Source organism: Camelus bactrianus, chromosome 17 (genome assembly GCF_048773025.1).
Source record: "Camelus bactrianus isolate YW-2024 breed Bactrian camel chromosome 17, ASM4877302v1, whole genome shotgun sequence".
Taxonomy (NCBI): Eukaryota; Metazoa; Chordata; class Mammalia; order Artiodactyla; family Camelidae; genus Camelus; species Camelus bactrianus.
In genome coordinates this window covers 42,768,838-42,779,659 of record NC_133555.1, presented here as the reverse complement: position 1 = coordinate 42,779,659, position 10,822 = coordinate 42,768,838, and the positions used below count along the sequence as shown (strand labels likewise).

Genomic DNA, 10,822 nt, shown 5'->3' with positions numbered 1-10,822 from the left:
CTTTTCACATTCCTGGTCCCTCTACGGAAGGGCAGCAGGGGAGGAGGGAGGATAATGCAATGACAACCAAGCTCCAAGCTTGTGTCATTATTTCCATTGTATAAATGCCCAAGTGGGCTCAGAGATTTTAAATAATATGCCTGAATTCCTATAGCCAGTATCAGAAGTCAGATTTCAACCATATGGCTTGGCTCGACAGTTCTCCTTTCCCCAGTGCAGCCCATCCCCCACAAAGGTCCTATCAGATATTTGGGTCACATCACCACTGAGGAGGGTAAGACGGCATCTTACAGCAGAGAACCTAGGGTTCTGAATAGGGTTAGAATTGTTTAGAACCAGGTCACGGGTTTCTCAACAACCCACCTAAAGGATGCCTGGTACCTTGCTGATGGCTTTCCCTCCCCCTCAGCAAGTGTGGAGACACACTTTCCTGGGTGGTGGGTGGGAACGAGGCAGACCTGGTGTCTCCGCCGGGGGAAGGCGTGCAGGTCTGTCAGGTTGAACAGGGAGGCTTCTCGTGAACGCTTACCCTCTGTGCTGTTATGGGGGCTGCTGGGTGGGGAGACGGCTCCTAGCACACACCCCCCCGCCCCCCGCCTTGCACTCGACAGGCGGAATCTCCGAAGTATGCTTAGAATGACAGGATCAGGTAAAGACAGTCTGAGGGCTGAGGAAAGGTATTTATGGCAGAGGGAGAGCAGTTACCTCCTGCGTTGATTTACCCCTCCTCGGGCTCAGGACCTGAAGGACAACCTCGGGGACACAGATTTCCGGCAATGACGCGGTCTTGATCCAGAAACACTTTGAAGCTACCTCAGACGGCGGTCAGCCGGCTGCATGCGGCCAGGAGAACTGTGGTGGGTGGGGAGTGCGAGCACGTGCACGTCTGCGCGCGCGCGTCCATGCGCATGCGCACAGGTGAGAGCGCGAGAGGAGTTGGGCTTTGAGGTGATTATAATGTTGCCGTGGCTGGAAAACCCGCAAATGCCAGATTCCTGTCCTGCCAAGACCCTGAATGCGAAAGACGCATGAGGAGAAATGACCAGGACAAGTGGTACTGTGGTATGTCCATAGTTAAGTATTGTGTTCCAAACCTGCAAAAAGAGTTCAAGTCCACAGCCGCCTCCGGGTCACATTGCTGTACCAACGAGCGCCCCGCCCAGACAGCCCTGGGCCTCTTCCCTGCTGATGTACTGAGGTCGCCAAGGGCGGCTGTTTGGGGAGAAGAGGGTGCAGATATGTCATGACCCTGGCTGTGTGGCTTCAATGTCCACACATGCCAGAGAGGCCCGTCGTGGTCCAGGATGAAGCAAAGGGCAGGAAGAGAAGGGATGGGGAGAGTGGCCTCTCTTATATTTTCACCCCAGGCCCCACAATGTTAAGGCCAAGAGTGCTGGCTGCCAGTGTCCCCGGGGCACCAAAACCCAGGAGCTAAGTGATCAGAGTAACTCCGCCTGCAGGTTGCCCTGGCAACCAAGTCTCAGCTGCTGGGGAAGCCTGCACAGACAGCTAGATGTCAAGGCCTGGAGGGACATAGCTAATGTGACAAACGCTTGGTTCTAAGGGTGGGTGCTAGGACCCCTCAGGGTATTAGGTACCAGTATTAGGGTTCTAGGATCCCTAACAGGCCAGAGGAAAAGATAGATGAAACCCTTTTCTCCAACGGCAAACTGTAACAACAGGGGCTCCCAACAGAAAATGCTGCTTGCTGACCTCAGGCAGACCGCTCACTTTACGCACTTATAAATTAGCGATTAGGACTCTATTTGGGAGAGTTGTTTTAAGACTTAGCACAGATGCAACATGCCTAATAGTACCCGACACATAGTAGGCCCTTTTCAGTTACTTATTGCTGCATAACAAACCACACAAAACTTAGTAGCATAAAACAATAATGCTTTATTAATTCTCCACCAAGTGGTTTATGGTATTTTCCACAGAGACTCTGGGGCTTTGATACAGAACCACCCTCAATGAAGACCCTGAGTGCCAAGTCTCCAATAAGCTACTTACTGGCCACATTTCACACGTCACAGATAGTTGCTGGGGGGAGAGAGGGGTAGAATGAAGCATTTCATGTGTGACTTCACCAGGAAAAGGACCCTCGGGAGCCTGTAGCTGGTGTCCCCAGACTTCCCTTTGCCTTTTTCCTTTGCCAGTGGTGGTTGGTATTAATGCTTTTGCTGTAATAAATCAGAGCAGTGAGCACAAGTGTATGCTGAGCTCTCCTAGTGATCTACCAAACCTGGGAGTCGTCGTGAGCACCTGAAACCCTCCCTTACCCTTGACTTCCAGGCAAGACCTGGGACACCAAAGCCCCAAGTGCAGGACTGGGACTCAGGACTTAAGTCATCAATGGGAATGACGGCTCCTGCTGCTAAATGCTGGTCTCCTCCCCATATACTCCATGCTTACGCTGTAAGGACCCTAGCAGGGTGGTTGTCTCCAGGTCATTCTGTTGGTGAGCGCTGGTGGAGGAGGTACTGGGACAGTCCAGCCCAGGTCTGAGCCTCCTGGACCTTGAAGCACAAGATTGGACTCTTGCTTTTCAAGACTCAGCTGTCCTGCTTGCCCAGCACAGGCAAACACTAGGATCACAGACCCAAGACCTGAGGGGGTTCCAACCAGTGGCAACAGCCTACAAAAGCACTCTGCATCAGGGCAGGCTGGCATCTCAGACCACTCCCAGGAGAAAGCGAGGCCCAGCTGGGTTATGTAAATGCTGCAACCACCCATGCTTCACACACCTCTGTCTCCATCTCTCTCCCACACCAGACCCTGATTTCCCCAGGGATGGTGCCACATGGTGCCCTCGGGGAGTGTTGAATGGGTCTAACTTGTCCCAGGTTATAACAGCTCCCTGGGGTATGATTAGGATTCGATTCCAGGTCTCCTGCCTCCCAGGGAAATGTTCTTGTTAGAGGCACTGACAAAGCCCCTTCCAGTCCACACCCTGCCTGCACAAGAACATCCAATGGCAAAGAGCTTACACGAGCAGGCCCTTAAGAGACACTGCAAACGGCTACAGGTCTCTGGGTCCCAGGGTTTCTAAGTTTCAGAAGGCATAGCAAACTTCTGGCCTGGTCAGTATCTACCAGCTGACCGGAAAGAACCATCTCCAAGATTCACTCGTTTGCTCTCTGAGCTGAGATTGGAAATAAATGGACAGCCACATGTAAGAGAAATGATTTAATTTTATAAAAATGTGATACTACAGCAAGATTTGATTCCCCCCCCACCCTGGTAAGTGAAGTTTATAAAAACACCTAGAATAAAAATTAGAACCATAGTCTAATAAAAATTAGAAACCTTACATTTCAAGGAGAAAGAGTCATTTAGAAAGACAGTGAAGGAAAAACAATGAGCAGCAAAAGCAGCAGCAACGTGGGGAGAAGGCTGGTTCTGCTGTGATGACAAAACAGTGATGGACCAGTGTGAGCCTGACCTTTTGCACCAGGCCGAGCTGGGGCATGGGGGACAGGGAGGGCAGTGACCACGAGAGAGGCAGGAGGGCTTTCCAAAAAGGACATACTGATGGCTCAGTGGAGGCAGCAATGGCCTCCTGCATGTTACAGGCCCACAACCCACGGGGCAGTGATTCACAGCCAAATCCCTAAGGACCAGCACCGTCAGGCTGGCTTCTCTGTCTACCTGTCCCCAACCAGGTCATGGTATCCCCAACCAGGTCCACAGGTCATGGTGTCCCCACAGTGAGCTCGGGGGTGGGGGTGGGGGACTCATCGGAACAGCCAGATAAGCATGGTAAACTTGCCAGGGAGACCCAAGACAAGCAGACACCAAAGGCTACATACAAAACACTTTCTGAAATATCTGCACCATAGACAAGGCAGAGGACACCACCTTGGAGAGACAGGCTGGGTACCCCCGGCAACATCCCCCAGCCTTTCCTTCTAGAAGGAAGGTCCTGAGGCTGGCTGCCGGAAAGACGTTGGGAGGATTCTTGACTACATGCTGAGGTAGTCTCACTGTGACTTGCACAGGTAGCTGAGAATGGTCTCCAAAAATGCAGGGAGGGCAGGCAGAAAAGCTGCCGCAGAGAGAAAAGGCTAACTAACACATATAACAGAAGGAACGACGCCACCAGTGGGCCCAGAGATGATCAGTGTGGCCTGGGGTCAGGGGTGGCCAGCGGCAGGGCCCACAGGGACCCTGGGCACACACAGCACTTGGACTACTTGATGATGCAGCGGTGTGAACAGAGATGAGGAGATAGGCGGGTGGCTCGCAGGCCAGGGCAGCGGCAACTCGGAGGTGAGGGGCGTCCCTGCTATTGACCCACGTCATGGTGAAAACAAGCCAGAGAACCCGGGGGCCTGGGGGGGAGGAGGCCCAAGGTTCCCTCCAGCTGCGCCTCCTCTCACCTGAGCCTGGTTTAGGGGGAAGTAGCCCTGTTAGACTTGAACTTGGAAAACTCTATAAAGAGGCCCCTGCTCTGAGGGAGCAGTCAGACCCTAAGCCACCAGTGAGAGAGAAATAACAAGAAGAGAGAGCAAAGGCATTGTTAGACACCCCACCCCCACTTTTTTATGCGAATATACATGCTTTTCCTCTTCTGCCCCAGATGCGGAATTCTAAGTCAGGATGGAATGTTCTGAAGGTTTAGGAAGCAGCAGCTGTGTGGATGTTAGTATTTTCTCTGCTTCGCACATTTCTGAAAACGCCTCCTAGGTTGGAGCTCATCAAAGTCCTCAGCTTCATTTTCGTAATCCTCTTCCTGAACGATACCTGTTTAAAAAGTAAGAAACAGATACAGTGCAGAATAATGATTCTTTTTTTCACTCCACTGCAAAATATAACATCCTAGTAAAACCTAATGTCTCTATAATCGTTATTTTAAAGAAAAAAAAAAAAGCCAGAGCCAAAGTAAACACCCTTCTCTGGAATGTTCTTTTATAGGCTAGTTCCTCTGGCCTTATTTTAGAGGCCCCTTATATGAAAAAGAAGCCAAACAAAACCTAAACTCGACTGCAGTCTTGAGTTGTGATACCAGCTGTCTTCTTTATGAAACAATCACAAAAATCACAGTGCCACCAGGGGCTATATTTTAAAGATTTTTTTGTTTTTTACTGGCACAGACATTTGTGTTGTCCAAGTCTCCTCCAGCTCCAGGGTCTGGATTTTCCAGTAGCATCTGGATTACAAAGACTCACACAATGGCATCCAGGGCAGGTGAAATATTTGGAGGAAGAAAAAATAAGGTCCCACCAAGAAAGGGCAGCCATTGGGCTGAGCAGGAGGGAAGACTCCAGACCGCAGAGAACTTGGCAAGATAAGTCTGACTGTCAAGAAAGAAACCCAACTCACTCTACACTAGCCTTCAACCCTCAGTAGGAAGACACATGCATGTTTCCCCAATGATTTTGTCTGTTTTGTTCACAAATTTGTTTTCTATCCCCAAGCCCAGAACAGTGCTGATACATTCCAGACACTCAATAAATACTGACTTACATGAGTGGTTTGCACAGGCAAACATTTATCAAGGGATGGCTTGGAGACACTTTGTCCATCCTGGGAATCACCATATGGAGCAGGAAGTTCTACTGTATGGAACTTCATTAGCAGCTCATGAGTGGCAAAAATTTTTGAGAAAGCAGCTGGCATGAGCCCCAAATAACCCTCACAGTCAGATGGGGAACTCAGACACTAGGTTGTCAATAATCTGACTCACCCAGGGGCCATGCTCCTAGATGGTGGTGAGTGACCACTGCTCACGTCGTAGGCAGCGCCCCTCACACTGACCTGGGACCCAGCAAAACCAAGAACCATGAGACCCAGAGCACCGCCCTGGGATGAAGGGCTCCTCACCTTCCTCCTTCAAGTGCATCTCTGTTTTCCGCAGCCACTCCCGCGCATCACTGACGGACGGGATCAGGATGTTGACCAGCCGTGCCATGACCTCCTCCGCTAGGGAACCAAAGAACCAGGGTCCTGAGTGAGGGGGTCGCTGCAGGGACCAGGAAACTCAGTACTAGAGCCAAAACCTCGTCTCCCAAGAGCGTGTCTCTGCCTCCCCAGAGGAGAAGCATCTACCGCCATGAGCAGAAACTACCATCAGAGCCAGCTTGACACAGTCCTGTGTGTCTGTAGAGACAGCCAATGGCAAGCCTTTCAAGGGAGCTTTCGTTCAAAATGTCATTTTAAAAAAAAACTGGAGGGGGAGGGTATAGCTCAGTGGTAGAGTGCATGCTTAGCATGCACGAGGTCTTAGGTTCAACCCCCAGTACCTCCATTAAATAAACCTAATTACTTCCCCCCAAAAGAAAAAGCAAACAAAAAAAGTGATACCAACTAACATGTACTAAAACAAAACAAAACAAAAAAATGAAGTGTCTGAAGTATAGAATGATTTAAAAATGCATAACTTCACTAATTTTACACATAACTTCCACCCAGTGTTGCTAAGACATGGCTAATGAGGAAGTAATGACAAGCTTACTGACTCTGGCTGATGAACAAGGGAAAGCAAGTGCCAAGCTGTTAAAAAACAGATTGTTTCTCTTATCCTGCAGCTGGCTTCTTGGTTCCAAGGACACAGTCCAACACCAGGACATTTTATGTTCCACCACTGCTGCATCAATCCCAAGGACATACCCCAGTATCTCTTTCTTTGTTCTTTTTTATCCCCTGCCAAAGTTTCTGTTTTAGGGCTGAGTTCTACTGGAGGAAAGAGCCAGTAATAGAAGATGACTGGCACCACTGGAATGAAGATAAGATGGCAGAGCCTTCCAATAAAAGACCCTGCCGCCCGATCAGGGGCTGGAGCTGTCTGGACCAGCTGATGGCTCCCCTCTCTAAGGTTTTCTTTTTTTACTTCTCTCTCTAAGCAATAAAGCAGCTCTCTCTTCTATTTATTTATTTATTTATTTATTTATTTATTTATTTATTTATTTATTTATTTTCACTTTGTCCCTCTACTTCCACTGAGAATTCTTTCTCTATTGGCAGGCAAGGACCCACAGGTTTGGGGCAGACTTGCCCACCCATTTGGCGGGCTTTCTAGTTGGGGTACTTTCTAAGGAAATCTGATTCAAAGCCTACATAAGAATTCTTAAAGGCCCCCACTGGGTGTGGCATAAGAGCCCTCCTAAAAGGAAGAGACTAGCTACCCACACCTCTAGATCTCAGTCAAGGGCTCAGCACATAGTAGGTACTCAAGAAATGATCACTGACTAAATGAATGGGGGAAACTTAAAGAGTTTCCTCAAGACTCAAAACACTCTCCCCAAATCCATTCCATAGAGTTGGGGAGTAAATTCTTGCCTGTCACTCCAGAGGAAACTATCCTGGCCCAAGACAATCACACCCTGTTAATTGGGGGAGGGTGGTCCAAACCACGGGGCTTTGCTGCAGTTGGAAATCCACTGTCTCACTTGTATTTCTGCCAATGCCAAGATTCCACCATCCCCAGGTCAGACCTGGAGCACAAAGGACTCGACTGGGACCTACGTTCTCAAAGCCTGGGTTCTAAGACCATCTGGGCCCGACTTCCGAGGACCCTCACCGTCAGCCCAGGCCTTCCGCCTGTAGAGATCCTCCACTGCGTCCAAAACCCTCTTGATGTTCTCCTGGACCTTCCCCTGCAGCATGTGGCTCTGCTCTTTGGAGCCCAGGTGGCTGCGGACCCACACGCTCTGCTCGATGTCCTGCACCACCAGCTTGCCTTTCTCAATAGCCGGGTCCACCCTCTCGCGGAAAAATTTCCAGTACTTCTGGTAGGCCACTTGCTGCTTGTGGTGGCCTTTCAGGCGGATGTGCTCCTCGTAAGACTCACTGTTCCTCTCCCGACCTTCCTCGTCGTTCAGCTCAGCCCCGGAAAGGGCCACAGCCCCAGAAGCTGCTCCCTGAATTGCCTGATCCGGGCCAAAGTAGTTCCCTGGACTGAAATAGTTCTCGGGACCTCGGATGAACTTCACTCCGCACAGGTCGCACTGGGTCCGGTCCACGTCGGCCTTTTTGAAGTTTCGGGCCACCGGCTCCCCGCTCTCCTCCTGGAAGCGCTCGGTCTGCGCCCCTGCCCTCCTCCTCCAGCTGATGCACAAGGACACCACCAGGCATGCCCTCCTCAGCTTCCGCTGGATGGAAGCCTTCCGCTGCTTCTGCGAGAGGATGGCGGCCAGGAGGTGGTGGTCCCGGTCCTCAGAGGCCAGCTCCTCCGTCTCGTCCTGACCGAACTCACCCTCTGGCTCGGCAAAGTAGCCCACGGGGTCCACGGAGAGTAGGCGGTTCAGTCTGACCTCCTCGTGGTAGAGGCCGCACACCCCGGCCCCTTTGGGGTGCCCGCTGTCCCATCGCCAGTGGCAGTCCATCAGGTACTCTTCGTCCCGCTCAAAGAGCAAGTCCTGCAGCGCCTCTGCCACGGACTTGACGTTGCCCGCCATCAGCACGCGCTTCACCACTCTGAGGAGTCTCTCAGGGACCTGGTCCGGGCAGTCCGTGCTCATCAGCTGCAGGCTCGCCTCGATCTTCTGGAAGTGGCGGGACAGGAGAGGCTTGCAGGACGGCTGCAGAAACTCCTCCGCATTCAGCAGCATCACCAGGCACAGCACCAGGGTCCGCTCTGCCTCCCCGGAGACCACATAGTCTATTTCACTGAAGGCATCAAGCAGGACGTTGAAGTTCGCGTTCTCCCAGCCGCACAGCACCTTGACGAGGTAGGACAGGTGTAACTGGAAAGCCTGAATGGCTCTGGTCACGTCCTTCGGTCTGTACTCCTGAATGATGGAGAACACGTCCCCGGGCTCCCTCTTGCTGAACAGGAACTCCCAGTAGTGCAAGAGCGCGATGTAGCTCTTGGGGAGGCACAGGATGGCCTTCTTCCAAAGACGGGCCAGGACTGCCCCACAGTGGACGAACTGTAACTCCAGCAGGGCCACTGTGTTCCCGATGCTAGGGATGAGTGGTTCCTTACACCTCTTAACAAGGACGTTCATGAAACGGAAAAAGCGCCTCTTGTAGCCTTCGGGGTTCCTGTGCACGTACAACTGCTGGATGGAATCCTCCAGCAGCCGGATGAAGCACAAATGGGTCTTCTCCGCACTCTCAGCATCCTTGTTGGGCGCCAGCATGCCGAACTTCCCTTCTATTCCTTTCGTCCTGCTGCCCCTCCCGCTTCCCCTTTCCTCCTTGTCCGCCTGGAGGGCTTTGAGTTCCCTGTTGTAATTGTCCTCCTCCCGGTGGAGCAGCTTTTCAAGCTCCTCAGGATAGCTGGCAGAGAGGAGAAAAGCCTGCATGGCGCTCAGCCACAGGTCCGTGGACTCCCGGCGGCTCCGGGGCCGTTCGTTTTGAAACACAAAATGGACGTACTCTTTCAGGGCAGACTTGTAGGAGCGGAAGGACTTGTAATGTGGCTTGAGGATTTCTCTGCACGCCATGGGGTTTTCCGACAACACTCTTTGATGGAAATGCTTGGGGAAGAGGACATTCAGGAAGGATTTGCAAAAGCCATACTTATCCGTAGACAAAATACAATCGATTTCTTCAAGTTCTTCAGCTAAGCTTTTGGGGAATACTTTTTTGGCTTCCAAAAGCAGTCCATTGATCGCCACTAGGTGTATCTTTGTCTGAACCACGCACTTGGCCTCACAGCGCCGCAGAGGCCTGTGGAAATCTTCACAGTCTTCATCCTCACACTTTAAGCCGACGATAAACCTCCTGCAGACGCTCGGGTAGGTCTTCCCAAGGAGGCTCCGTGTGATTTGACACAGCCTGCTCAAAAGGTGTTTGTTGATGGCTAATTTCACCTGGTCCGTCATAATCAAGAAATGCTCTTTCACTTTCTTCTCTCTCAAGTTCACATCCAGGTCGAAAATTATTCTTAATATGGGTCCAGGGTCGTTCTGAGCTATCTGGCAATACTTGGCATCCACCTGGGAAATCCCAAAAAACTCAAAGCAAGACTTGACCATTTCCTTCTCTGCGTTGTTGGTCACGCTTTTGAGGGCCCTGACCAGATTGAGGAGGACTTCCAAGCCCCCTGGAGCCAGGGCCAGGACACTGTCAGAGTCAGCCTCACACTGGCTGGCGGCTTCGGAGAGGGCCTCCACCGCTCCTGCGGAGTGGTTGAGCTTGTCAAACCTCAGGAAGGCGTCCTTGAGCTTCTGAAAGTCTCTCAGGATCACCCCCTGCAGGAAGTGAGCCTCCGCGATGCCGGATGCCTGATTGGTCTGATGGCAGAGCTCAAGGGCTTCTCTAAGGATGGCCTTGGTCTGGTCCACATCCGAATCCCTGGCCACGTTGAGGCGGGCAGCCGCCAGCAGACACGAGGCCTGGAAGTCCTTGTCGGCGGTGAGCCTGGCCGCCTCTAAGAGGCAGCCGTGTTGCTTCATCAGGAGGGCAGCCTCTTCTCTTCGACCTTCCCTGTTCAGGAGGTCTGCAGCTTCCGCCAGCCGCTTCCGAGACTTGAGGAACACCAGCTGGTCCTCTGTGTCCAGCTTCGAGAGCACAGCCATCATCTCCTTTATCTTATTTGCACTCAAGTACTTGGCTGCAGCTTCCAGGTAAAACTGACTGGCTGAGTAGGAGAGCTTGGAGATGGGAAAGGTCTTGGTCCTTAGCATTTCTTCATACCTGCAATGACAGGCAACACCAGTGTCAGCTCATTATCACCCAATCGGTAATTGACAAAACAGAGCATAGAGCAACTATGAAATGCCCACATGTCAATATGAACCTCAAAATAGAACCTAAAGTTATCCAGCATCTTTAGAAAGGCTTCATTTTACACTGATACAATTCTTTATTCTCACAGGAACAAGGCATTTGTATGTCTAACTAATGAAGCAGAGTAGAGTTGGAATCTAAG

At 51.4% G+C, this 10,822-nt stretch overlaps 1 protein-coding gene across 3 annotated transcripts in view; it reads right to left on the bottom strand.

Annotated features, from left to right (window-relative positions):
- Positions 1-3,174: 3,174 nt before the first annotated feature.
- The window catches only part of TRANK1 (tetratricopeptide repeat and ankyrin repeat containing 1), a 77,694-nt gene continuing 70,046 nt past the window's right edge, over positions 3,175-10,822 (bottom strand). For all 3 annotated transcript variants that reach the window (XM_074345260.1, XM_010945812.3, XM_010945813.3), the window contains 3 exons: positions 7,523-10,587; positions 5,827-5,925; positions 3,175-4,746 (listed from right to left, as the gene is read on the bottom strand). In XM_074345260.1, coding sequence (XP_074201361.1) covers positions 4,646-4,746; positions 5,827-5,925; positions 7,523-10,587 — 3,265 coding nt within the window. In that variant the 3' untranslated portion in view covers positions 3,175-4,645. The remainder of the gene's footprint in view (positions 4,747-5,826; positions 5,926-7,522; positions 10,588-10,822) is intronic.